General features: G+C 52.6%; 2 protein-coding genes across 3 annotated transcripts in view; one reads left to right on the plus strand and one right to left on the minus strand.

Annotated features, from left to right (window-relative positions):
• Nucleotides 1–10,883, plus strand: part of NOS2 (nitric oxide synthase 2) — a 31,006-nt gene extending 20,123 nt beyond the window's left edge. Inside the window, exons 17-26 of the mRNA XM_019731397.3 lie at nucleotides 95–227; nucleotides 1,127–1,205; nucleotides 1,990–2,171; nucleotides 4,320–4,483; nucleotides 5,463–5,670; nucleotides 7,234–7,321; nucleotides 7,760–7,881; nucleotides 8,204–8,352; nucleotides 9,151–9,345; nucleotides 9,882–10,883. Coding sequence (XP_019586956.3) covers nucleotides 95–227; nucleotides 1,127–1,205; nucleotides 1,990–2,171; nucleotides 4,320–4,483; nucleotides 5,463–5,670; nucleotides 7,234–7,321; nucleotides 7,760–7,881; nucleotides 8,204–8,352; nucleotides 9,151–9,345; nucleotides 9,882–10,001 — 1,440 coding nt within the window. The 3' untranslated portion in view covers nucleotides 10,002–10,883. The remainder of the gene's footprint in view (nucleotides 1–94; nucleotides 228–1,126; nucleotides 1,206–1,989; nucleotides 2,172–4,319; nucleotides 4,484–5,462; nucleotides 5,671–7,233; nucleotides 7,322–7,759; nucleotides 7,882–8,203; nucleotides 8,353–9,150; nucleotides 9,346–9,881) is intronic.
• Nucleotides 10,884–12,295: 1,412 nt separating this feature from the next.
• LGALS9 (galectin 9) lies at nucleotides 12,296–27,856 on the minus strand. Of its 2 annotated transcripts, XM_019731398.3 has the most exons (11): nucleotides 27,706–27,856; nucleotides 23,987–24,078; nucleotides 21,203–21,404; nucleotides 20,081–20,191; nucleotides 18,980–19,075; nucleotides 17,265–17,300; nucleotides 16,657–16,707; nucleotides 16,013–16,054; nucleotides 15,454–15,542; nucleotides 15,155–15,317; nucleotides 12,296–12,987 (listed from the first exon to the last, which is right to left on the minus strand). In XM_019731398.3, the coding sequence occupies exons 1-11, from the start codon at nucleotides 27,742–27,744 to the stop codon at nucleotides 12,841–12,843; spliced, it is 1,068 nt and encodes a 355-aa protein (XP_019586957.2). In that variant the 5' UTR covers nucleotides 27,745–27,856; the 3' UTR covers nucleotides 12,296–12,840. The 2 variants fall into 2 exon arrangements, with proteins under 2 accessions (XP_019586957.2, XP_019586958.1); XM_019731399.3 differs by lacking the exon at nucleotides 18,980–19,075.
• Between the last annotated feature and the right edge of the window lie 17 nt (nucleotides 27,857–27,873).

The raw sequence follows: 27,873 nt of genomic DNA on the forward strand, positions 1-27,873 counted from the left end.
ACTTAGCTCAGTTGTATGGACCTAAAGTAGGTGGTTATGGCGCTGCCGATAACGATGACAATTATTAACACCAATCCGCTCTGGCTTCTTCCAGGCAGCCTGTGACATGTTCAATGTCCGAGGCAAACACTGCATTCAGATCCCCAAACTTTACACCACCACTGTGACCTGGGACCCACACCACTACAGGCTCGTGCAGGACTCACAGCCTTTGGACCTCAACAAAGGTACCTTCTTCACCACATGGGGCTTGCTTGCCCTTCCTGCCAGGGTCAGGGTCTTTGAGCTCTGAGCCTGTGGTCAAGGAGACCACTGGGACCCTCTGCACAGAGGCAGCTGGCCTAGGGCTGCCAGGCATCTCTCTCTCGTTGCCTCCAAGAGCCGGTTGGGGTGCCAGAGTCGAGGCCTTGCTTCGTCTCTGAGGGAGGCTGTTTCAGGAGGAAGCCCTGGGAGGGAGATGGAGAGAGACAGATCTGGCAGCAACTGAGGGCCTCCCGTGTGCCACGCACTGTCCTGGGCTCTTTGCCCACCCACACTAAGTGAGCCCTGACACTCGTCCTGCGAGAAAGGCACAGACAGAGAAACTGAAGTTGAAGGAGTTGCCAGCATGTGGCCAGGTTGAGAGCTGAGCCCCAGCCTTCCAGCTCCGATGGCAGCCAGGGATTGTAGACAGCGTTCTGCAGAGCCTGTTGCAGGCTGCAGTCCGTGGACTCTCCACAGCGCCCTCCGATGCTGTGCCTCTGTGCTCCCTCTTTTCTTGTACCATGAGCACTGTGGTCCTGCAGGTTTCTGCATGTTTAGGATACCCCCAGCTTCACCTGTGCTCTCCTGCGGATCCCAAACCGTGGGAATGTCCTAGAAATCCCCATATTTAAATGCAATGTAAAGGCATCTAAATTGCATTTCCCAGCCCCCAGCAGCAGGGCAACCAGCCTCTGTCAGACCAAAGGTCTTTATTTGTGATTCAGAAACACAGTGGGAAAAAAGAACAGAAGGAAACCCCTGCCACTGCCACAGCGGGACATCCCAAGGGCAGTGTCCGGTGTCTTTGACTCAGACACAGGGAGGCTGCCCCACCAGCGCTAAGAGCCACGTGGCCATTTCACTGTCTCTCTGTCCCCCACAGCGCTCAGCAACATGCACGCTAAAAATGTATTCACCTTGAAGCTCAAATCGCAGCGGAATCTACGGAGTCCGAAATCCAGGTGGGCTAGGGTACCGGGCTTCTTGGGTGATGGTCCACAGATTTTGATGAAGGAAAGACCAGAGCGAGTTAGCCTCTGAGAGAGATGTGTCTGCTGGCATCAGCAGTAGTGCCATCGATGAGGACCAGCCGATCGGGTCACCCTGTGGCCCCCGTGCCTTCGTGTCTGGTCTCCATTAACCATGGGCCAATTTTTCCAGCTTGGGAACTAGGACCTGCTTCACGTCCTGCCCTCTGTCACTTGACTCTTTCACCGAAAGGGGAGGGTAGGAGAAACTCAAACCAGTGGACTCTTTCTTAAGAACCCTTAGGAGAAGTTCTGGCAGGGAAGGACATTTCCCCACCAGGATAAGAGTGTTGTGGAATCTCTGTAGGTTTTGTTTCTCTGTGCTTCCTCCCCCATCCATTAGGAAACCTGGGCTTTGTTCTAATAAGAACCAGATTTGTGCTGAGGACAAGGGGAAATTTGTCCGAAAGCCCACATATCTCCCAGTGGGATGCTTTCTTTAGGAGGAGTCTGTGGTCAAGCCCTCGTGGGCTCGGGGGGCTGCACGGGTGGGTGGGTGGGGTACAGCCCACCTTCTCCCCACAGAGAAGCCACAGGCCAGGTCAGCTGCAGGTCTTCTTGGGCACCCAGCCTCAGGGGATGCCAGCGACCTGTGCTCATGGAACCAGGCAGGAAAATGAAAGGAGGGCACATTTCCTGGGGAAACGGGCCCACCCCTCGGAGCGCTCTGGAGGAAATCCTGGTGGCGTCACCACAGGCCTCTTTTTCCCTTGTCCAGCCGCACCACCCTCCTGGTGGAACTCTCCTGTGAGGGCAGCCAAGGTTTCAGCTACCTGCCCGGAGAGCACCTGGGGGTTTTCCCAAGCAACCAGCCGGCCCTGGTCCAAGGCATTTTGGAGCACGTGGTGGACAGCCCTGCACCCCACCAACTCCTGCGCCTGGAGACCCTCAGTGAGACTGGTGAGTCCTCTGCACGCAACCTCTGCTGAGGTGACCCCAGAATCCTCCTGCCAACCCCCCATCAGGCTGATAGGCTGAGCCCAGGCCTGAACTGCAGGCAGCTAATCCTGTCCTTCCTGCTGGGTGGGTGGGCCACCCAAGCCTGTGCTAAAGGAGCCATGCAAATAGTTTTTTGGCTGCCTGCCGGCAGGCCAGCAAAAACGGACCCTTCTTTGGGACTATTTGCCCAATGCCAGAGGCTGGGGTAGTTTTTTTGCCTTCATTGTTTTGCTCATCTGGCCACTTTTTTGTTGATTGACGGACTCATTTATTTTTCCATCGACATTTTAACTGGTCACATCTATAAAACAGACAGGACCTGGGTTACAAAAATGAATGGGACTCAGTGTCTGCCCTCAAAGAGCTCACTACCTAGTTATTATTATTATAATAATAGCAGTAGCAGCTGGCATGTGTGGGTAATTACTATATGCCAGCATTTTATATGTACAATATACTCATATGTCATATGTCTCCTTAGTCCCCACAATAGCCACATATGTACAGCTTGCTAGGTGACATAATGGAAAAATGTGGAAACAGTTAAAAATGGTGAGGTTTGAAGGTTCAAGTCCCTGATCCATCACTTACTAGCAATGTGACCTTGGGCGTGTGAGTTAACTGCTGAAGGCTTTATTTCTTTGTCTCTAAAATAGAGATAATAGAGCCTTCCTTGTAGGCTTCTTGTGAAAGCAATTTCCTGGAACCAAATAAATGGAAGAATGGAGGGATGGCCATTTCCCACAGGCTAATGAACATTTGTCCAGAAGGTCGGAGAAGGGATTTAATAGACCCTGAGGATCTCCCGGATCCCCAAATTTATAACCTCCTAGCGTTTTCATGGCATTCTAATTTCATACTGCTTCCCCACGGAGGGTCTGATTTATCCCCACCTTCCCTGGGCCATGGGCAGGGACAGGCCATCGGTGACCAGGAGAGTGTGGCTCTGCCTAACCAGCCTCACGGGGGGAAAAGACGCTGTCCTAGGGAGGGCCCAGGGCACCCCCTTTCTGTGCTAAGATGAGGCTCTCGGTCTCTGTGGTGAGCACAAAATGCGGTGACAAGCACTAGGAGAGGTAAACTAATGAAATCAACCTGAAATCGACCACCATGGGGGTCCCCCCCGCCCCCCAGCCATAGGACTAGCTTCCTGGCCTTAGCTTCCTCACTGAAAATGACACCTCTAAGCCTGTGTCCCCTTAAATAGAGTGGCCAAAATAGGAAAGCAGGGGTCAGAGAAGCAAAGTCTAGCATTGTCCCCCACGGTCCAGGAGAAGGTGAGAGAGCCTGAAACTTGGGGATGAGGAGGCAGAGAAGTCCTTGTGACCGTAGGGAGACAGACGTGGTTCATTAGGCCTTGAGTCTAGATGAAGTAACATCATAGTAATATTTTTACCTAACATTTATTGAGCACCTGTGCTAGACACTGTACCAACCATTATACCTGCACTGTTTCATTCAGTGAACACACAAACCCAGGGCGACAGGTTTTGTTATCACATCCATTTCACAGAGGCAGAACCCAAAGCCCAGAGAGTTCAGTCACCCAGCTAGTAAGCGGAGAACCAGAGTTTGAACCCACTTCTACTGGCCCCAGAGTCCATGCTGTGACCACCCTGTATGCTGTCCCTTGGGACTCCTAGAGATTTGCCACCTCACTTTGGGCAGATCGGCTGCTTTACCAACACCCCTTGGTACAGCACCCCAGGGAACTGCAGTCATGTGCTTTTCTCCAAATTAACAACTGGCCTCTGGAACCTATATCAGTCTTTGATGGATTTAGTCCCTGTGAGTCTGTAGTTCACCTGTGGATGTCCCGTTAAAGTTCGGGTCTGGGTGAGAGAGGGACTGGAGTCTAGAGCACAGTTTTGCAGGAATGTGTCACTGTGGGTGCCCTTGGGAGGGCTGTTGCTCAGCCTCCCCTGCAGCCTGTCTCTGGGAACCTCCTTCCTGCACATGAGTTGGGCACGTGAGCCCTGTTGTTCCTGGAGCCAGAAAATCAGTATCTTCTCTCCCCTGCAGCTGGAGGGTGGAGGGTACTGGCCTCAAGGGGCTCATCCCCCTAAATGGGGCCGTTTCCCCATCCTGACCCCTTCTTTCTCTATTCAGGCAGCTACTGGGTCACGGAGAAGCGCTTGCCCCCCTGCTCACTCAGCCAGGCCCTCACCTACTTTCTGGACATCACCACACCCCCAACCCAGCTGCTGCTCCAAAAGCTGGCCCTGCTGGCCACGGAAGAGGCTGAGAGACAGAGGCTGGAGACCTTGTGCCAGGTAAAGGTCAGGGCTGGTGGGTGAGGTAGTGGCAGGGTCCCAGAAGCAGGGGAAGCCAGAGCCCAGAGCTGGTCTTTCACCTCCACGGGGGATACACCCAACTTCCCAACGTGACACTTGTCAATGACATCCTCTCCCGTCCCATCTCTAGGACGCAGTTGTGTTGAGTGAACTGGATTTTTCTGAGTGTCTGAAGGGTGCAAACAAAGTGCAGTTCCTCAGAAGTTATCTAGAAAAAGAGCCACTATGTCTTGTCTGTCTTTCTGCTCCCAAAACCTGGAACAAACCTGGGATTTAGGAAGTGTTGGAGGATGGATGGATAAACGGACATGGTGACAGACGGGTAGTTGAATGAATAAATTCATAAGAGAATACCTTAACTCACTTGCAACTTTCTAGGTCCCAGTCTTTGCAAAAGGCATGGGATGTCATTATTACTGTTACCATTTTTGCTAATTATCATGATTGCAGCCACTTCCACTGCCATTCTCCTGTGGCCGCGCTGCACAGACTTGGCACACATTCTCATTAATTCTCACAACATCCCCACGAAGTAAGTGGTGGTCTCCTCATTCCAAAAAGGTTCAGTCATTGAGGCAAGATCCCGCAGCTCTAAAACAAGCATCCAGTCACAGCAGCCAGTCAAGATTTCAACCCAAGTCTGTATGATTCTAAAGCCCTGCCCCAAATTAGGTTATAATAAAGATTTGACTCCTACCCACAAGTTGCTGACAGTGAAGTCTAAGCACACAAGTTAAATAAATGCTACCTGCTGGCTTAAGTTCCTCCAGGACAGGAACTATTTGCTCACCAGCTTGGTAGTCTCAGCACCTTGGACAGCGCCTGGTACCTCAATGTGTTTGTTGAGGGAATGAATGAATGAATGAATGAATGAATGAATGAGTACTGGATTGCGACAGGCTCTTCTCTCGGTGTGGGGCAGGAGCCCTGAGTCACTCACACTGCCCTTGCCTTTCAGCCCTCGGAATACAACAAGTGGAAGTTCACCAACAGCCCCACATTCCTGGAAGTGCTAGAGGAGTTCCCGTCACTGCGGATACCTGCCAGCTTCCTGCTCTCCCAGCTCCCTATTTTGAAACCGCGATACTACTCCATCAGCTCCTCCCGGGACCACACACCCACGGAGGTCCACCTCACTGTGGCTGTGCTCACCTACCGCACCCGAGGTGAGGCTGGGGCACAGGCTTCGGAGCAGTCCAACTCTGCTACTTCCTGGGCAGCTGTTCAACATCTCTGAGCTTTGGTCTCCTCATCAGTTAAACACCCACCTTCCAGAGTTGCTATAGCAATAGGAGGCGTGTGGGAGCGAGTACTCTGAACCAGGCGCCGAGCTAGCGCCCTTTGTATATGTAGTATCGATAACCATGTGAGATGGGTACTGTGTGCACTTTACAGGCGAAGAAACGGAGGCACAAAGCGGTTCAGCCACTTGTTCAAAGTCACACTGTTAGCAAGTAGAGAACTGGGATTGAAACCCAGGTAGTCTGCTGAGTCCAAGTTCTTAATCAACCTGCTCCACTCTACTGTCCCACTGCTGTTGGGACAATTTAATGAGATCGAATATGGAAAGTACCCAGTACTTGGTGGGAGCCCAGTGACTCTTAATCTTCCCAACAGTCCAGCCTGAACATGGGTGATTCTGCCTCGGTTGTTCATTCCTTCATTCACTCATTCAGCGGATTTATTTCATCCCTCTCTATGCTTAACGCCATGGTGGGTGTGGTAATGCCCATGCCCCTGCCCTCATGGAACTTTTCATCTACAGGGGGCAATGAAGAGAGACCCATAGAAATAGACAATTGTCGTTACGTAGGTGCTGAGAAGGAATGTGCAGGGTGCTATGAGGGCAGAAGATTGGGGGATGGGCTGACACTGACAAGTCCAGTTGGGCTTGGCTCCTCTACTGGCATGCTTCTGCCTTGACCTCCATAACTCAGCAATGCTTGGGTTGGCAAAGTTGGCGAGCTGGCCCACACTTCAGAGCCCTCTGTGTTCTAAGAGGCACAATCATGCAGTTTCTGAAAACTGGGCAGAGACTGTATTTGCTGTGCTAGAGAACATCACACAAGCCCAGTCTCAGTCCTGAAACTGGGAGAGGAGAGGGCAAGATGCCATCTAGAGGAAAAGCAAAGGGACTTCTCAAGTTGGTTGGAGGTCCTTTTACATGCTGGGCCACTGGGAAGGGAATGTACCCCAGAGAAAGCTGGGGTTTCCACAAGCCCAGGAGGGGCCACACACAGATTTCAGAGCAGACTGGAATGCTCAGGAGGGTGTCCATCACCCAGGGTTCCTACTAGCAAGGGCTATACTTGTGAGGACACTCTGGGTGCAGTGACTGGCCACCCAGGGTGCAACTGTGATTGGAGCAGAGTTGTGTGCTGGGAGGGTCCCTGGAGAAACTCTTAGAAGGAGTCAGGGAAGCTGACCTGTGACCTGATTCTACTGCTGAGTGACCTTGCACAAGTCACTGTCTCTCTCTGAGATTCAGTTTCTGCAGCGGCAAAAGGAGAGGCTTGCATACTCTCTAAGGCCCTTTCAACTTTCACCAGCTCTGGGTGTGTGGAGGGTGGATCTCAGAACCAGGAGAAAAACAGCTCCCACATTAAAGTCCATAGAGAGCCTGAGCGGACAGCTGGAGGACGTGGGTCGGTGTGGGAGGAACCACTGGGGCGGTTCACGTAGGGGTGAGGCAGGGGACGATGTTGGTCAGGTCTTTGCTATCCTTGCAGATGGCCAGGGTCCCCTGCACCATGGTGTCTGCAGCACGTGGCTCAGCAGCCTGAAGTCCCAGGACCCAGTGCCCTGCTTTGTACGAAGGTAAGCACTCCCAGACCACTGGCTCCTGGGAGTTGTGGGTTGAAAGGGCGGGACCTGGGGTTTAGGTGCCTCTCTGGGCCCCTAAAAAAGGCCCTGGGGGTCACACTGGGCCTCTCCATTCTGTGAGCTGGCCAGAGGGCATGGCCAAGTCTCTAGCGGGGATGGAGGTGACAGTGGGGATGGGGCCCAGAGTACAGTGAGGTTCAGGCTTTTTCAAAGGGAGCCCAAGGCGAGATGATGGTGTGTCTGGTCAGGGTATGAAGCAGCCTGCAGGATTTGGGAATCAAATCTTAGCTCATTGTCTTCTCGGCACCCCCCAACACTACCACGCCCAACCATACCTCCCCCCCCAGATCCCTAGGCCCTGTCTTGCATGTGCACCTAGCCCATGGTGTCTGAGAACTAGGGCATCTCTCCTTCTGTCCCTGTCCCCTTCAGTGCCAGTAGCTTCCAGCTCCCCGAGGACCGCTCCCATCCTTGCATCCTCATCGGGCCTGGCACGGGCATCGCTCCCTTCCGCAGTTTCTGGCAGCAGCGGCTCCATGACGCCGAGCACAAAGGTACTGCTGGAGGGTTCCCAGGCGAGGGGGGGCACCTGGTGACCAGCCCCTGCCTGGGAGTCCAACTGGAGCTGCAGGAGAATTGTGCCACTGCCCATACACGTTTCTTGGCCCCTATCTGAAGTTTACCTCAGCCTGTATGGATAAGTGATCTAAACACCCTGGGCCTCCGATTCCTCAGCTGTAAAGTGGGGAAAGTATTAGATGGGATGGTTACTCACGGGGATGAAATGAGAATTCAAATTGGGCACTCAGCGGTTCAGGCCTTGATGCCCGCCCTCTGGTGGCCACTCTGGTAACTGCAGCCTGCTGGGTTTTGCAGGGCTCCAGGGCGGCCGCATGACCCTGCTGTTCGGGTGCCACCGCCCCGACGAGGACCACCTCTATCAAGAGGAAATGTTGGAGATGGTCCGGAAGGGGGTGCTGCATGAGGTGCACACAGCCTATTCTCGCCTGCCTGGCCAGACCAAGGTAAATGCAGCAAGTGCCCGTGCAATGGGCGGAGCATTAAAAGCACAGACTATGGTGGGCGCCCTGGCACCCCACCCGCCCCCTCACCTCTCTGAGCTTTCATCTCCTAGGCTCTAAAATGGAGGCAGTTATACCACTGTCTGAGGCAGGCTGTGCAGCTGTTACTTCTCTCTTCTGGGAAAAGAGAGAGGCCCTGAGCCGGTCAGGACTAAGTTGGGCCCACCTGCTCTGCTGCCCCATGAGCCTGGGGAGTCGGGACAGACTTGGCTCAGCTCTTACGAACCTGTCCCATCAGGGCTCCTCCCAGGAGAGTGCTCCATGCCCAGCGCTGGGGTCACCGAGTGTCTCCCCAATGGGCTCCTGGACTTCTGTGTCACGGAGGAGGCCAGGGCTCTGTGCCCTGCTCTGAGTTACAGTGGCGATCCCACAGACATTCTGCACTGAGAGGCTCTCTTTTCTGGGGTGTAGGCAGGTGGGCCTCAGAGCTCTGCATAGGGAAGTGGCTTGATTGATGCCTCTTGGAAGCATGGTGAATTCAGAGTAAATCCAGGAGTGCCACGGGAGCTCCCCGAGGACGGCGCTGTGGCCAGCCTTCCTCTCTCCAGCCTGAGGATAGTCTGGGGCCAACCAGGTGCCCCTCCTCATGCTGGGCCTGGTCCCTGTGCAAGGTCCTGGCTGGGGGGCTGCTCACCCTTCCGCCCCCTGTGACCTGTCACCGCCTCCCCATGGTCAGCTGTCCTGACTGCAAGCTTCTCCCCAGCAGCAGGGGCCCAGACCCACCATTTCCTCTGGTTTCAGGTCTATGTTCAAGATATCCTGCGGCAGCAGCTGGCTGAGGAGGTGCTCTGCGTTCTCCACGAGGAGCAAGGCCACCTCTATGTCTGCGGGGACGTGCGCATGGCCCGGGATGTGGCCCGTACCCTGAAGCAGTTGGTGGCTGCCAAGCTGAGCCTGAGTGAGGAGCAGGTCGAGGACTATTTCTTCCAGCTTAAGGTATGGTCACTGGTGTGTGGGCTGGGGATGAAGGTCAAGGGCCAGGGAGCCAGGGCTGGAGGAGTCAGGCTCAGCACTGTCCTGAACCTCACAGGAATCCTGGAGGTCAGAACTGGGTGGGCTGTGAGAGGCCTGATTTTGTACATCTTGGTCGGGTTGCTCAGTTAAACAGAGGCAAACTGTAAGACTTGCAGAGCCTCTCACATGCTCCTGTGCATCGTGATACTTCAAGGCTGGGAGAAAGGACGCAGCAATCACCAAATCAGAGCCCCCATTTCTGGGAGCATCTTGTGCAAGCACTAGGCAGGCTGTACTGTCCATCATAAAGCCCAAGTGGTCCACACCGGGTGGGCACTGGAGGGAGGTAAAGAGTCTAAGTGAGAGTCAAGTATAATCTAAGTCTGACAGTTGGGAAGGCAAGTGGCTCACGAGTGTACATGTGAGAGGGAAGCTGAGGGATCCTCGGGCAGGACCTAATGAATGAGAGGTGGCTGAACCAGCAGAGCTGACACATTGGTCTCTGTTTTCCCTTAAAGAGCCAGAAGCGCTATCATGAAGATATCTTTGGTGCTGTATTTCCCTACGAGGTGAAAAAGGATGGGGCAGCAGGGCAGGCCAGCGATCCCAGAGCTCCAACAACCCACAGGAAAAGTTAAAGCTGCTGCCACAGAATTTCATGATGAAGCCAATTCTCAATTACCTGAGGTCACAGGGTCTGGGGAGATGGAGGGAAATTAAATCCCCAAGCCTCACATCTTATTTCTCCATCTCCTTCCTCCTCGTACCCTTTACTTGACCTGCTACCAAGTAGCAGCCTGGACTGAGTGGGACCTCCTGTCTCCTTTGAGCCTCTTTCTCCCAATAACGGAGAACTGGGGCCTCCCTGGTCCCTTGGAGAGTAAATCTGCAATGCCAGGCCTGGCCAATGGGTGGGAAGGATGGACCTTTCTTCTGATTGCATCCCCTCAAGTGACCATCGTGAGGCGCTGTCATGCCACCCCATATCTGGTTCCCCTGTGTACTGCATTAAAAAAAAAAAAAAGTGCTGCTGAGGGCCATTTAAGCCTTCCCTGTATGACTCCTTGATGGAGATAGTTACATGAAATGCATTTTATTTTAACCACATCATATGTGTGTGGGGGGCGGTGTTTGTAGGAAAAGCAGCCCTGTGCCAGCCCGGTGGCTCAGGTGGTTGGAGCTCCGTGCTCCTAATGCCGAAGGCTGCCGGTTCGATTCCCACTTGGGCCAGTGGGCTCTCAACCACAAGGTTGCCAGTTAGACTCCTCGACTTCTGCAAGGGATGGTGGGCTGCGCCCCCTGCAACTAGCAACAGCAACTGGACCTGGAGCTGAGCTGTGCCCTCCACATCTGTGATTGAAAGGACAATTAGACTTGGATGGAGCTGATGAATCCTGGGAAAAACACACTACTGTTCCCTAATAAAAAGTCCTGAAAATACACACTGTTCCCCAATAAAATCCTGTTCCCCTTCCCCAATAAAAAAATAAAAATAAAAATCTTAAAAAAAAAAAAAAAAAGCAGCTCTAAGTTATATAGAGTTGAAGACTGGTGGTGGGTGCCGTGCCCAGAAAAATACCCCTCAAAGGGACATATCAACTTGGCCACACTGATTCTCTGAAATGGCCACCAGGTGTAGGGGCGGCATACGGAGTGCACATCTGAAAACTGTGGTGCGGATAAGGGGGCCACAGGCCTCCTGCGGGGCCTCAGCTGAAGTGAGGGGGGTGGGCAGGGCGGAGCGGCACGGGGGTGGAGCCGCACATGATGCCAGCTGTGTAGTGAAGGGCCTGACCACACAGCCTGTCTTACAAAGCCATGTATTTTGCTCTGGGGCAGCCCGCTTCATGAGAGTTTGGCCAATAATGACTTGGCACCTGGATGACAAAGCAGGTGAGGTCGGGCTGCGTGTCAAGGACATGGCCATGAGTGAAGGACACACATCTTTCACAGGAAAGGCTTCTTCAGGGACTGAGCCACGTTTCTTTCTCCCAGTGAGTACAAGGAAGGAACTCAGCCAGGGGCTAAGTGGGGGTCTGGCAAAATCTGGCTCCCAGCTTGGGTTTGGCGTCTGTTTCATTGGCTCCCTGGCCCCTGTTCTCAGATGGCGTGGTGGAGGAAGAAGGAGGCATGGCAGCTTCCAGTGTCCCAGCAAAGCATCTAATAACATGGTCAAGAACGGGTCACCTGGACCAGCGCCTCTCACACTCTGAAATGCACATAGACTGCCTGGGACCGCGTTACCTTGCAGGCTCTGATTCAGGAGGTCTGCAGCAGGGCCCGAGCTTCTGCATTTTCAATAACTCCCCAGTGCTGTAGGCGCTGCTGGTCCAAGGACTATGCTTTGAGCCTGACCCTGGTTCCTGAGGCACTGGATTCTTGATGGCATTAGAAGGGTGTGTTGGCATCATATAGACACAGAGCTGGGCCCTCCCACACTGGCCCAGTGGCTGGCAGACCCCTCACACTGAGCCACTTTCCCCACCACACCCTAACCCTTAACTGGGGGATTCACAGTGGAACAACACAAACAAGCCTCTCTTCTAAGTCAGCTTCTCCTGACCCCACCTGCCACCTCCTCCCACTGGGACACAGGGTTCTGATGAGCTGGCCTTGCCATCTGACCTCCTGGCCCTGCCGCAGCCATCACAAGTTCTGGCCCAGCTCTTGGCCAGTCTCAGGAGCATGAGACTATTTCCTGGGTTCACTCTACTACCAAGTTTCCTGCGTTAGTAATTCCTGCCCAAGAGGCCTGAGGCACCCTGCTTCCTCCAGCACCCTTGTGGGGTTTGCGGGGGACCCACTGGGAGCAGGCACGGATGTCAGGGCTCCCCTGATCAAAGTGAGCCCATGCTCTGTCCTCAACCAGGACCTCCCCAATTCCAGAGGCCAAAATGTCTCCACACACAGTAAACGACAATCACCCCGTGCATATGTGCCAACAAGCATTTTTCTTTCTCTCTTTATTTGAAGGACACTGGAAAGTGGGGGAGCCCCCAGCTGAGGAAGTTTCTGTCAGTTGCTGGAGACCAACAAGTATTAATCAGTCACTTTCCTGGAGCGGGAGAAGGGTTGATGCAGGATGCAGGAGAGGTTAAAGGTTGGAGAAAGGAGATGGCCTCCCCTGTGAGTGACCAGCTGATGGCTTGGGCCTGAGATGGACTTGAATGGGGTATGGGAATGGGATTGAGAGGTAGACGGGGGGGAGGCCTGGGCTGGGAGCTTGGGAAGGCCCAGGACGCCCCTCCCTTCCTGCTTAGGAGACTGAATATGGGGCTTCAGCCTGCACAGACCGCCGCGGTCCATGGATAGTAGGATTTGGGCAGCTGGAGCCCCAGGTGCTGCCCTGGCTGAGGAAAGTAGTCCCAGCCAGCTGCCTTCTCCACTGCAGGCTAGCTACAGCCAGAAGGTAAAGCTGATGAGCAGATCCAGACAGCAACATGTCCCAGCCCCTGTCCCCAAGGCCACGGATCCTGCCTATGTCTGCACGTGGGTCAGCTGGATGTCACCCGCCACTTCCAGGTTGTTGATGGCAGGCAGATTCTTCAGGCGATGGCGGTATTCAAACAGGTGCTGAGCGTTCACGGACACCTTGAGGCAGTGGCCTTCACACATGATCCACACCTGGACAGACGAGTCAAGGCCACGTCATTTGCACTCCACTTGGAAAGTCCTCAAAACTAAATGCAGGCTGGTGTCTCCCTCCCTCCTTCCTGCCTTTCTCAAACATTAAGTACACTGCCCCCCCACCTGCATTCTAGCCACACTGAAGGATTCACTCTTCGTAAACATGCCGTGTACTCTCCTCCCCGTCTTTTTGCATATTCTGTTCCCTTAGCCCAGAATGCCCTTCCTCCTGCGTCCCTGATCTGCACACTTTGCCCACATGGATAACTGCAAATCACCCCTTGGAGTACACCCCCCTCCAGCAAACCTTACCTGCCTTACCCTACCTCCTGACCCCCTCCTATCGTGTTTCCCCGAAAATAAGACCTAGCCAGACAATCAGCTCTAATGCATCTTTTGGAGCAAAAATTAATATAAGACCCAGTATTATTATATTATATCATATTATATTATATTTTATATTATATTATATTATAGAGCCAGTATTATAATATTATATTATATTGACTCGGTATTATATTATGTTATATTATATTATATTAATTATATTATATAAGACCCAGTCTTATGTTATATTATATTATATTAATTATATTATGTTATAGTATGGTATAGTATATAAGACCCGGTCTTATTAATTTTTGCTCCAGAAGATGCATTAGAGCTGATTGTCCGACTAGGTCTTATTTTCAGGGAAACACGGTAGTTGAGTCAGGTGCTTTCTCAAGCCATGTCCCCCACCCCACCGTCACTCTCCAACTGGACCCTGAGCCTCTAGGGGCAGGAATGCTGGCCCGTGCCATCCATGCCCCCAGTACTCAGCACACAGGAGTGTGCCATGCCCGTGCTCCTGCAGTGGCAGCGTCCTAACCTGTCTTTTCCGCCCCAAACATTCTCTGCAAGGGAGTCAGCATACCTGTTAAGGCATCGTCATCCCCATCGCAATAACTAACACCTGCATCACACTTACTGCGCCCCAGGCACCATCCATGCATGTCACAAACACAATGTTTCATTCTTACATCTCCATGAGACTGATATTGTTATTAGCCCCATTTTTAGATGAGAAACTGAGGCACAGAGCATCTACGTCACTTGCTCAAAGCCACACAGCTACTGGTACGTATAAATCCAAGCATATTGCTTTCTGGCTTGAAACACAACAACACACTGTATTAAAATCCAAACTCCTTTCCATGTCCCTTAAGACCTTACATCTGTCATTTCCAAACCTGGGTGAGGAGTATTAGGGCTTATTTTAAAATACATGTGCCCACGCTCACCCCCTTATTGGGCTGGGGCGGAGCCAGGCATTGATTTTTTTTTAAGCTCTCCAGGTGAATTCAATATGTAGTCAGGGTTGAGAACATCTGCTGAGTGATCCAGGCCTTCAGCTGCTCCACCCCACACCTCTCTGCCCCACTCTCCACCTGGGAATCCCTGGCCTCCCTGTTCCTAGACAGGCCACGCCCCTGATTCTCTCGCTTTTGCAATAATAGCTGCTTCCTCCGCTGCCTGCCGGGAATGCACCCCTCAAATCTTTGTGCAGTGGGCTCCTTCTATTATTGGGGTCTCCACTGGACTGTGGTCTCTGAGAGCTGTCCCCGTCTAAGGTAGCGTGGCCCCTGCCAGGCCTTCCTCTATGTCCTTATTCCGTTTTGCTTTCGGCATAGCTAACCTGTTGTGATCTGCGTTTGTTCCCTGTTCTTCCCTCACCTAAACTATAAACTCCGTGGGAGCAAGGCCTCATCTGTCTGCTTCATGGCTATTCCCCCAGCACCAGGCTACTTCCTGCACAAAGTAGGCCTTGATAAAACAGCTGATAAATAACTGCTGAATGAATGAGTGAGTGAATAAATGAGTGACACCTCATTCTTGGGTTCGATCTGGCACTTATTGTCTGTGTGACCTCAGGCAAGGAACATACACTTGAGAGTTTGTTTTCTGTCTGTAAACAGCAGACACCACCACCTATCTTATGTGAGACAGTCATAGTAAAACCATAATAACAATAATTGATTGAACACATTCTCTTCTTCTGGGCCCAGCCCTCACCCCAGAGGCCTCAGCTCTCATCTTGTTCGAGGGACCCCCAGACACCTCCCACCCCCTGCTCCATTTGCCCCTCCGGAGCCCGTCTGAGCTCCAGGCTGTGGCACCTTACCGAAAAGCTCTGGCCTCGGGCGAAGGGCATCATTCCCGGCAGGCCCCGCTCCTCAGAACCCCAAGAGCTGTTGATCTGCGTGTTTCGGACCACGGCGTTCTCATCAAAACGGGGGTTCAGGTGGAAGGCGATGTCACTCCCAGAACGCAGGTTGATGTGGAACCTGGGGGTGGGCAGCTCACATGGACTTCCTGTGCCCACTGAGCTCTGGGCCCCTGCCCCTTCCCAGCCTGCCTAGAGCCAGGGGCATGGCCAGTGTGACCTTGGGGAACCTCTCCTCCCTGAGAGCCCAGGCTTACCTGTGAGCGCTGGGCATGACGATGCCCGAAATGATGATGTTCTTGGAGGGGTACAGCCCCCCCGGGATGGTGGTAAAGAAAGGCATCGGCTGTCGGGAAGAGAGGGGCATGTCAACCAGCGGCCGCCAGAGCAGCTGCCACTGGAGGGGGAGCTTTCTGCCAATTGCCATGAATTTGATCTGTCAACTGAGGTTGACAACCGTGCCTGTGTGTGAGTAACGTATTTTCAAGAAAGAACTCCATGATATCTTTACTTGGTTAGTGAATGTCAGAGGAAAACTGTCCAGCATTCCTCAAATTAATGGGCTTAAACTGTCATGAAAAGAACTTTAGCCAGACACAAAAGGCTACTTGGGCTGAGAAGGGAAGGCCATATAATATGCTCATGATGAAGGGACAATATTAAAGGTGAAAGCTCCTTTCAACAGTCTTCTAATGTACCTGGATGTTTGAAGAACTTCAGTTTACTAAATTTAGGACTGCTTTGAATTTTCTAAGCTGCCCTTCCCACTCTGCCCAGCACAAACAAAACCCCCACCCTCCCTGAGCAATCACTTACATAGACGGGGTTGGGGTACACCGTAGGTGGGATCACAGGAGTCTGTTGAAAAGAGACCGGGAAATTCAGTGCAGGAGTGAGCCCACACCCAGGCCCCATACACTCTAGAGGGGACACTCCAGTGTGATGCTTCAGTACCTGGATTCTCCCATTCACCTTCCCTCTCCTGTCAGCCTTGGTGGAACTTCCTGCCATATTCCCAGACCCCATCATGGTCACCTGCTTTCGACCCCTCTACAGACAGCTATCCTGACTCCAGACCTCCTGTCTGACTTGTGTCAGCAGGCGGAAGAGAAGTAGCAGCTTACGCCTGCGATCAGCAGTGACGTCCTGAGGCCACATCCTCATGCAGGGCCTCAGATCCGGCTGCTGGGATCACTGCATTCCCCTCTCAGTGACAGAACGACCCGTTTTCCTGTTGGCCCCTAAGGTCCTGCTTCTTGGGCTGCTGTGCAAAGCCAGTCTGATCCAGAATCTCTGCTATCCCAAGGGAGGTTTAACTTGTATGTCTCCTGAGCAGAGAGGGCCCAGCCCCAAATGTCCCCATCCTCCTGCTTTCTTCCCTCCTCTGGGACTAGAGAATTCAGTCCTTGGTGAAGGGGGACATGGTGGGGCTGTGAGTTGACCAGAGCTTTCAGACTTACAGGGAACACCTGTCCAGGGACGCTCTGCACAGTGTGGATGACCGTTTGAGTCTGGAAGAAAGAAACTGGGTTTTAACCAGCACTCACCAGCGTAAAGACCATCACCTGCCACCCGAGGGCACCACTTCACATACACCCTCCAAGCAGGTAACCAGCCCAGTCACCCTGACCCGATTCCTCAAATCTGAAAGATAGAAGTGTTTTTTCCTCTTAAGGAGATGAGGGAGGAGCCAAGATTTCTTCTGGAGAAGAAATATGGCCTCATTTGTGGCCTGTGGCCCATCTTTCTTCTCAGGAGAATTTCTCTAGCGTAGCTTCACTTTGCAGGAGGAAAAAGTAAATGTGGGGTGTCCGTCTCCTGTGGTTGCCCACAGAATGGCAGAGGCTTGGGCAATTCGAGCTGTTTCCTAATTCATCAGAGCCAGCCAACCACCCCGGCCCCCAAACTCCACCAGCACCACCATCACAACCAGGCAGATGGTCAAGGCGTCTGGCCCGAGCTGTCCCACCCTCCCTCTGGTAGAGGCCTAATAGCTGGCCCTGCTTCCTCCTTTTAACCCACAGGAAGGACCAAAATGAAGAGGTTTCGAAGAGAGAAAGAGACTTACAATGGGAGCTGAATTGGCCGGCCCAAAACCTGGAGGCTGAAAGGGATGAGAAAATCAAAATGGTGGTTAACATTGGTGCCACATGGGGGTGAGATGATGGTGGAAACTGTCATAAGAAATGCCTTCCCAGACTCATGCTTACCTCCTTCCTGCTCCCAAGCAAGGCTTCCCGAGCCCATGGTGCCCAGATTCTCACCCACCATCCCGGGTATACCATGGTTATGAAATGGGGCTGGGGGCGGGGGGGCTGTCAGGGTTGAAGGAGGGGGAATATCCCCATTGGCTCCTCCAGAGAGAGAGGGCGGTGCGTCTGATACAGAACATATAGCTTACCTTAGCTCCCACAGACAAAAACCATTATTTCCAGTGCCGTATTTCACCCAGACGGTGAAAACTAGTATTCATAATGCCTATACTGTGTGCCAAGTTCTGGCCTCAGTGCTTTATGGGGGAGGCATCCTTAGCTTCTGCTTTGCTAAGTGAGGCAACCAAGCTCAGGAAGGTTAAACAATGTGCCCAAGCCTGCCCAGGTAGCAAGTGATAAAATCCAAAATGGTACCAGTTCTGTCTGGTTGTATCCAGCACACCCTGACCTCCCCAGGCCAGGTCCAAAGTTGGGCTGCCCTGCAAAGGCTCTCTGGAGCTCCACCAGTCCTGAAGTCAGGTCGGTGTGGCAGGAAGCAGGTGCCCTGGCTGTACTGTGATGGGCCACAGGAAGGCTGGACAGAGAGACACCCCTTGTCCCCATCCCCCACTGCTCGAGCAGCCACAGGAAGGGCCAGACCCTCTTCCCTTCCTGTCCTAGACCCTGTCCCCACCCAGCAGACTTCTTGTCCTGGCTGGTCTCCCCATCTACTGGCTGTACAAACCACATTCCTCATTCCTTTATCGAGTCCCTGCTGCATTCCAGGCACTGGGCAAAGTGCTGGGGATACACAAAGGAACAAGTCATAATTCCAGGCTCATGGGTGTCGGGAAGGAGGGCATGGAGTAACGAGGACAGACATGAATATACAGTTATAACAGGACATGGTGACTGGCATGGTACAGAGCTGTGCAGAGTCCATGGGGATGGGTTGGGGGTAGGGACATCCAGCAATTTACCAGGCAGGGAAGACGCTCCTGAGGAGCGACATTTAAGCAGATCGTTGAAGGGCAATTAGGGATTGGCTGGGGTGAGGTGGTAAAGAGTCTTTGACACCAGAACAACACGTGCAAAAGCGTGGTGGCCAGAGAGAACCTTGAGTGAGCAGTAGAGGCTGCATGAGCTTCATGAGTGAGGTGCGAGGCGCGAGGTGAGCTGAGCTGGGCAAGACCGGAGAGGATTCTCTATGTCCTGTGGGGTAATCTGAGTTTTATTTAGAAGGGCTTGGGGCCTTTAGGATTTTTAAGCAGGGAGAGGATGTGATCGGATTTGCTTATGGGAAGGTCACTGTGGTAGTGCGTGGTTGGGTGTAAGGGGGGGTGAAGGGTCAGGTGGCCTGGACCAAGGCAGTGGCTTTGGGAAGGACAGGTGTTGATACCCTGGATAGATATTCAGGAGGGGAGGGAAGAATCAAGACAGCTCCCAGGTCCTGGCTCTGGGTGCCTGGTGGATGGAGGAGAGAGGGAAACCTGGGTGGGCGTGATGGCGCCTGTGGACCCTGGCCGGAAGTAGCCTTTCGGACCCTCTGTCCTTCCTGCTCAGCCTCCCAGATTTTCCATGTGTAACTCACTTTTGGTTTGCGCCCCTTGGGCTTGGGTGGGAAACGGGCAGCCTGGGAGTACTGCACCCCGGAGAAGACAGGCTGGACTAGGGCTGCACGGGTGTTCTGTTAAAACAAAAGTTACCATGGAGTGAAGAGAAGCATTAACAGAGGCAAGGAAGAGTGAAAAGGCAGGGGCCAGCGCAAGAAGGGGAAAGCCAGGCAGGAAGGGAGAGAGTTGCGTAGGGAGGGAACATGAGAGGAGGACCAAAGAGAGAGGAGCTCGTGTTTGCTGAGGGCTGACTGGGTGCTCTTCTCCTCTGAGGGAGCGCACGCAAATGCCCAAAGCTGTAACAACAGCTCTAATCCAGCCACCTAGGACTCTGGGGGAATGTGGGCCCACGATAGTCCAATCCTCCCAGTTTTCACAAAAAGCCAGAAATTCAGATTTCCATGATATCACTTGACTTTTAAAAAAAAAAAAATTGTGGTAAAATACGCATAAAATGTATCTCCGTAACTATTTTAAGTGCGCAGTTGAGTGTCATGAAGTCCATTCACACTGTTGTGCAGCCATCACTACCACTCAACTCCAGAACGCGAAACTTCTGACCTTTTAGATGCTGGCAACACAGTAGAAAATTTTAAAACACAGAGAGGGTCCAATAAACCCTGGTGTGGGTCCATGTAGGCCATTGTGTGACCTCTGGCAGGTATTGCCTCACCGAACTCACACAATGACCCGTGGGGTGGCAGTGACTATGCCCCTTCCACAGATAAGGAAACTGAGGCTTGGAGAGGCAAAGTCACTTGCCTAAGATCCCACAGCTGATGACAATGACAGAGCTGGAATCTGAGCTAGACTCAGTTTGATTCCCAAGCCTGGGTTCTTTCTGGAACCACATGGCCTCCTAACCAGGGTGGAAATAGAGAGTGACAGAAAAGAGTGGCCTAGGAGTCTGAGAGACTGAAGCAGGTGTTCTGGACAGAGACAGTGACACAAGAAGGACAAGACAGGGAGCCAGAGATGTGTCCCCAGAGTCACCAGGGTAGGAGATCGGCTGGTACCTTTGGGCCCACCCGACAGGGACTAGCCATAGACTGGGAGAGGTGTCAGGTGGACGTTCTGACCTGGAAGCTGATGTAGGACAGCCCCACATTGCCGGCGACGGCGATGGTGTCCACGCGGTGGAAGGGCACGCGGTGTGAGTACTGCATGAAGAAGCTGCCGTTCACTGTCACCTGCCAAGATGAGTGCACATTCCAGGGCAGGGGTCCAGGCCAGGGCAGGGAGCGCACCTGAGCCGCGAGGACCTCTGCTTCTAGTTTTCATATCCATCCCCTGCAGGTCAGGGCACCAGTCCTCAGAGCTGAGCTCGTTACAGGAATAGGTGTGTGATCCAAAATATATCCTGATGGCTCAGTTGGTTAGAGCGCAAGCTCTGAACAACAGGGTTGCCGGTTGGATTCCCACATGGGCGAGTGAGCTGTGCCCTCCACAACTAGACTGAAGGACAACGACTTGGAGCTGATGGGCCCTGGAGAAACACACTGTTCCCCAATATTCCCCGATAAAATTCATTAAAAAAACACACAAAACACTAAAATATATCCAAACCCAATCTGCACTTGGCTCTAGTTGTTGGCTTCTTAGTTCTCATGGTTGTTTGTTTATGGTAGTAGGTTTGTCTTTCTAGTCTTAGCTCACCTCAGGTGTTATTTAAATATGCACATTTAAATATGCATAAAATCCTCAGGGGAGAAGAGGAGAAGGGACCTGGGGTTGCACATTGAGGGAATGGGAACATCCACTTTCACAGAAGCACTGACAGGGACAGCCATCTCCCCAAGCCCAACAGGCACTACTCTGTTTGCAAAAGGAATTTACAACGCCATGCAAAGCTAAGCTATTCATAAAATTTGGATAAGGGCTGCAATAATGTCCTCACAAAACAAATGTTATCAGGGACCTGTGGAGGAATGGCTACAGCAGAGGACTGGAACTTGGACCTTGAGGCCAAATATCCTCCTGGTGACTTAATCTAGTTCTTATTTCCTGATAGGAGAAGGAACAGATGCACCTGTAAATGCAGGTGAAGCTGTGTAAGGAAATGGTAGCCATCAATAAGCCCTTATGAGGAAATGGTAGGTTATTTGTATAATGGCATTGATCCGGTGATTGTTGAAGGGCTATTCACCATGCCCGCCTGCGGGTCAGGCAGCGGGAGGGAGGCCAGGACTGTTCCTGCTCACCTTGAATTCGGAGCTCTGCACCAGGAAGCAGAGCTCAAACGGACTCCCCCTCTGGAAGGGCATTTGCATCTTCCTCTCCTCAGGCCCCCAGCTTCCATTCTGCTTTGTGTTGCACACCACATACCCTCCCTCTTCAAACCGAGGGTTGAAGTGGAAGGCAATGTCATAGTCACTGCAGCCGGTCTGAAAGTTCACAGAAAACCTAGTACAAGGGAAATCAGAAGGTGTTCTGTAGCCCGGTTTATTGCCAATGGTGGGAACAGGAGAGTCTCGCGCCTTTGATTTACGTCTGTCTGTCTGGGAACTTGCGTACAACCTGTATGGCAGGCTGGCCCCCATCCTTACTTTGTTGCTATCTTTTCGGTTTACCTAACTTGCATGTAGTGTGTTTTTGTGTAATGGTTGCATTTTGCCCTTTCCAGCGTGACTTTCCAAAAGTAAGTAGAAAATGGAGCAAGAAAAATGTTGACACTAGCAACAAGTCTTGGAAACTGATTACAAACTTGTATCGGAGATGGCAATCAAGGAATATGCCTAGAAACGAGAACCTTTCACACCAAGTGGGCACTCGTTGGAGGCCAGCCCATGTCTGCTCAACTGGGAAGGAAGAGAGGAAATTGAAAGAACATGTGAAACTGATGGAATATACCACGAAGACGGTGTCCAAAAGGGGAGGCAGAGAATAAATATTAACTCTCTGGGTGTGAGAACTTTCCGTGTGTTTGTCTGTTCCTCATTGGTGTGTGTCCCACACGTGAGATGTACAGTGGTGGCCCTGAAGTCAGCAGGCCTGGACCCAGGCCCCAGCTCTGCCCTGTTTGTCATTTGGGATGACCCTGAATCACATTACCCTCAAGTCGCTGCACCCAGGAATGATGGCGACTTCCTTCCTTTGGGGATGGTTAATGAGGCTGCGTCCAGGAAACTCCCAGGCAAGTTAGTGTTCCTTCCTGTCTCTCTCCTCAAGGAAGCCCCTCACCATCGAAAACTTCCTTCGGGTCTAGCTATAGCTCAAAGGTGAGGAATTAAAACGAAAGGAGCTTCCAAGGAACCTAATTCACAAAAGGGGCGCAATAAATGTTTATTCTGCCTTTCCCCAGACACAGCTCACTCCGGTCCTAAAAACAGTCCCTGTCTGAGGTTCTCTCCACTGAGCTGTCACGGTCCACTCCAGCCTTCCCTGAACTCAGCATGAGTATGCGTGGATCATGGCCTGCTTCTCAGACTCACTCTGGTATCCCCAGCTCACTCACAGCGCTCAGGGAAGGCCGCCTGCTTTCATGTGTTCTGCGTTCACCCAGGGCCAGGCATTCCACCAAGCCCTGAGACGCCCCTTAATAGACATCCTATAAAATTCCTGCAGAGCCCATTTGATTTCTCTGTGGAGGAGGGCAAGTTCTGTGCACCATCCTCAACACCAGGTCGCTCTGTGGATCCCTAGCCAGCAGGGCCCATAGGGACCCGCGGTGGCCCCAAGCTCAGCCTGACCTCCCTCTGGGTACGCTAAAAGGAAAGGTGTCTCCCAGTGACTCTGGAAGCAGAAAAGTCCTCTTTAAATGGAGACTATTGTCTCTGGAATATCTCGGGATGTGTTTTCCACTTTGTGGTCCTCCAGCTCCATTCCTGTGGTCCTTTGAAAATTCTTGCCCCAGGGAAGGATGAGGGCAAAAGCTTCCACGGGAAGAGGTAGGGACAGTTTCTATCAAACAGGATGGGAGTAGAAAGCCCTCCTGGTACTGGGAGGAAGGGTAGACATAGGGAGGGAGGGAGAGCGAAGGGGATGGAGGTTCAGAGGTCCCAGGTTCTCCTGCTAGCAGGGTTTAGGGGGATCTGGGGGGCCCTGCTTTCATTGGAGTCTCCTGGGGGCACTTGGGGCCCTCAGAGATGTCCCAGGTATCCACCTGGCAGGGAAGGCAATGGTGGAGGAAGTCATCTAGAATGTAGATACCAAGATGAGGTTGAGCTGGGCTTGGGAGTGGTATGAACGGATCCAGAAGGTTCCCAGGCCCCATGCAAGGTGATGAGAGGACTACTGGGGGCAAAAGACATCTGGGATTGAGACTCAGAGACTTCCGAGAGAAGGCCACATATCCAGAGGGTCTTCTGTGGACACCACAGACTGCAGCAGGCAGCTGCCATGTACGTAGACCCCACCCAAACAGGGAGAGAGCCCCACACCTCCGCACCACCTGGACGTCAGCAGAGGTCAGCCAGGGTTGTGTGAGCATCAGAGGGCCCTCCAGCCTCTGAGAAGATCTTCCCTGTTCCCAAACACCCGCCCTCCCCCCACTTTGGGAAGGAGGAGGGGGTGGGAAACTGTGCTAAGAAGATGTATGTATTTTGAATCGACTTAGTATTTTCCAGAAAAGACCTTGAAACAGAAAGAGACCAAATTTTGAGTTGATAGCAAGTTTAAATATTTCCACGTCAGCCAAATGAGAGCTCTGAAGTAGATGATGGCAATTATGGGAAATAAAGGAAGTGATATTTTTGTCATTCTGGGTCTTGGTGTGCAAAGTTGAATTCTAGAACACAATGATCTGCCTCAGGGCTGGCCTTAGACCGTGCTCTCCTGCTCTCCCTATGTCTTTGGGGAGTCTACGTTCATGGTCCCAGATGCTATAGGCAGATGGCAGTGGTGCCATGAGTGTTGGCAGCAGCTAGGCCCTACTCATCTGGAATCCTCTGAACCAGGTACAGGCAGCTCAGGTGAACCAACCTGAGCTGACAGGAAGCATGATTTGCTAAGGGGTGAGGCTGGAGAGAAACAAGAGTTCCAGGTACCTGGTATCACAGGAGAAAATAACAGTCCCACTGATATTGATCTGAAGTCCATCCCGGAGGCCCCCTTGGATGGTCCCAAAGAAGGGGACAACCTGCAGGGAGAAGACGGTGGTCAGTCGGTGGGCCTGCCTCCTTCTGTCTGTTCCCTTCCGCACTTGCTAGTGGTGGCCCTGGGTGTGTCCTGCACCGTGCTAGGGGTTTGGGTGCAGCTGTGACTAGGACAGGGGGAGTCTCAGCCTCATGATTTCCTAGGCTTTTAAGGAAGCTGGCCTGAACTGAAGTAGTTACACAGACATTCTGAGACTGTGATCATGAGACCGCAGAGCTCTGAGAGATTGTGATGGGGAACTGGCCTCCCAGAAGAGTTTGAGAAGAAGTGACCGTTTCCAAGAAGGGAAGGAACCAGGGTAGTGATGGAGACTGCTGGACCTCAGGCCAAGTTCCCAGTAAAGACTCCAGGGCTCTGGTCGGAGACTCAGGAGGCCTAAGGGACGAAAGAGGACACCCACCTACTCCAGAGGATAAACCTTCTGCTAAGCTGAGAGGGCCAAGAAGGCATCCTTCCCTCTCTCCTGCCCACCCCACCATAGAATAGTGGTGGCCATGACCTTTGCCCTCCCAGCCACCTGGGTAGCACCTCTTCCTAGATGCTTTCTGCAGCCACAGGGCAGCCGCCTCCTCTACTCCTGCTCCTGGGCTCCCCATTCCTTCTGCCAGGCCCCCAGCAGCCTCCAAATTCCTAATGTGGTATCTCCACTCCTCCTAGTTCCCATCAGCACCCACTTTGTCAAATTCTCTTTCTGGGGCTACTCGGAAGGAGCAATGGTTATGGTGAGGCTTGCATCAACTTTAGAGCCAGGCATACTCCAAGTTTGAATCCTAATTTTGCTGCTCATTACCTGAGTGGCCTTGGGGAACTTATTTAACCTCTCTTTGCCTCAAGTTTCCTCATCTATAAAATAGGGATAATTCCACTGTATGTTTAAGATCAATGATTTAGTGAGAAAAATTCTGTGGAAAACACTGGTACATAGTAGGTACCTCTCTACCACCCAGCCTTTCCTCTGGGTATCTCAGAGCAAAATTCCCAAATTCCAAAACTGTCCTCCAGAATGTCTAGTACCTAATGTGGTTCTATAAGCTGCATTAATGTAGGCGACAGTTCTATCTCCTAGTCAATTTTCCCATTTTTCAAGTTGCTAATATATTCTCTAACTTCTTCTTTAATTAATACCCTAGAAAAATGAAATGCTTACAGGATCCGAACAGGAGATGTGTCTGAGTGAGGCAGGGGCGATAGGGAGTGGCAGAGACTACGGCAAAGTAGACATCATCTCTCTCATTTAAAGGGGCAGCGTCCTCTCACATCTAACCAGGATGAATTAATCCCTCTGCTGGGTCAGAACTTGCTTTCAGCTCCTGGCCATGCCAGGAGGCTGAGGACTTTTTCCTCTGCTTCCTACCTGGAAGTCTGGACAGCAGAACCAGGCTCTCCAGGCCTGAGAGTAGACTGCCTGCTTCTGGAGACCCAGAGTCACCAGAGGGCACCCGGCGCCAGCTGGCAGAGAGGACTCATTGCAGGAGGCAGTGTGGGCTTCTAGCCAAAGGGCGCTACTGTCCTAGAGGTTCTGAGTCCCTTCTGGTAGCCAGTGTCCAGGTCTGTTATCTAGTTATCTTCGTAACAATCCTGGTCATTATTAGTGCCACTTCTACAGATGAGGAAACTGAGGCACAGAAAGGTTTGGTAACTTGCTCAAAGGTGGGCACAGCTGAGCAGTAGTAGAGTGGGGTTTGAACTTTAGCCTCCATGCTTTTACCTGCCACACAGCCTGCTTCTCATGATGAAGCACAGAACACCCTCGCTTCTGGTTCACTGAGTGCTTTCCCGGGCCAAACATTGTGTCCTGTCCTGCTTGTGGTTGCAGCCTCCATCCTGGCCTTCTGAGGAGGCTGGGCCAGATGAGGTTGGCGGGGCGTGGGCAAGGAATGGGGTGAGAGGTCCCCGAGGCAGGCCCTCAGCAAAACAGCTGGGCCATGTAATCTTCCAGGCACACTTTAGCGGAAGCTATAAGGTTAATTCTGATTGCTGGAAGTCAATAGGTCACCCTGGAGAGGGATCCCATGTGGGCTGGATGGAGGTGCTCCTGGCACCTGTGGAGGTTGTACCCATTCTCTTTCCTGTCTAGACTCCAAGGCCTGTTTTGATTCTCTGTTGCCCTTGCAGGATTTTCCTTCTGATTTGAAAATTTTGGCTTTTGAGTCCAAGGATTGGAAAGTGAAACCAGTTACCAGGGTAATAAAATGTCAGGTCCTGGAAGGAGCTCTGGGATTCCCCCGTCTGAGAGAGAATGAGCCCAGGGTGACATGTTCTGACCCTGAAGCCCCCATGAAGGCTCCAACCGGGCCTGGCCCAGCTTTCTCCAGCCCCACTGCGAACTGCCTCACAGTGGGCTGAGGGGCCCCAGCAACTGCTGGGAGGAAGCAGGCCAAGCCCGCGGCCCCTGCAGAGGCGGGCTTGAATGGGAAGCCCTGGAAGCTTCCCCCCTTAGCACGCTGGTGCTGCCCACGCACCCTCCCGCTGGCCCCAACAGGAAGGGCTCAGTCAGCCCGTCGCCAGCCCCTCAGAAAGCTCTTTGCCAAGGCCGGGAGAGGCTTCTATTCCAGGGCCAGGCCTGGGACACAATGGCTACAAGGGCCTCCTGGGCCGGTGGCTGCCTCTTGCCTGCCTTCCCCCATTACTGCTCTTTCCGTGGGTACTTCCCTCTCCTGGGGGTAAATCAAGGCACCTTCCTACCCTGCCACTTACCGCCTGGGGACATTTGGCAAGTAGCCCCAATGTCTCTGAGCCTCAGTTTTTCCATGTATGATGTGGGTATAATAAGGCTCAGAGGGTTTAAATGAGGCCACCTGCAGACAGGGCCCACACACATGGCAAAAAGACAGCCCTTGGCATCGCACACTGCAGGGACAGCCCCACTCCTCTCTCTCTCCCCAGAGGGTCCCTCTGCAGATACCCTTGACCTGCCGCTGCCATGTTAACTCACCCTGCAGGGAGCAGACACCTCCTTAGGTGGCCTTCCCTGCTGCCCCGATTCCTAATCATGCTAAACATTTCAAAAACAACTACAGTGTGCCAGTACTGTTCAAACACCTTAGATATGCTACCTCACTTAATCCTTACCCCAACCCTGGGAGGTAGCTTGACGATTATCCCATTTTACAGATGTGGAAACTGAGACCCAGAGAGGTAAAAGCAACTTGCCTGAGGTCATCTAGCTAGTAAATGGCTGACCCTAGGGAGGTCATCTTCAAAGTAAGTGCCCCATGCTGGGCTGTTATTCTGCCCCAGAAGCCAGGTTTACTTCCCCTTTCATACAAACAAACCACCAGTCTTCTAAGTACGTGTGTTACTTGTGCCCGGCTGCCCCTCAGCACCTAGGACAAGGCAGGCACCCAGAGGCAGCTCAGTCAACATTTGTCACATGCACGAATCCTGGTGAGTATCCTCCCCTCTGGTCCTAAGAGGCACGGGTGAGACCGACCTGGGGTAGAAGTTGTGTCAGGATTGCTCCATCTGGCATTTCTGCCCTTCTGTGTTCTCTTTGGGATGCCCTCCCTTACTCCCCCGCCACTAGGTGTGATTTCCTCCTAGAACCAGAGCTGCTTCGCTGGCTGAGGCAGCTCAGTCCAGGCAGCACTGCCATTGCCCTGGAACTCACCGGGTTCACAAAGGGAGTCTGGGGGCTGCTGAAGGCCATCTCTCCACCAGCTCTGTGGTCACCGCTGCTTTTCACACAGGGTCGGCAGTCCTCTGCGCTGGGGAGGAGTTCACAAAGAAATAGAAACCAAAGCAATTTGGCAGTTATTCAATGGGGAGGAGCCAGGAG

Source organism: Rhinolophus sinicus, chromosome 12 (genome assembly GCF_057876585.1).
Source record: "Rhinolophus sinicus isolate RSI-liver-muscle chromosome 12, RSI-T2T, whole genome shotgun sequence".
Lineage (NCBI taxonomy): Eukaryota > Metazoa > Chordata > Mammalia > Chiroptera > Rhinolophidae > Rhinolophus > Rhinolophus sinicus.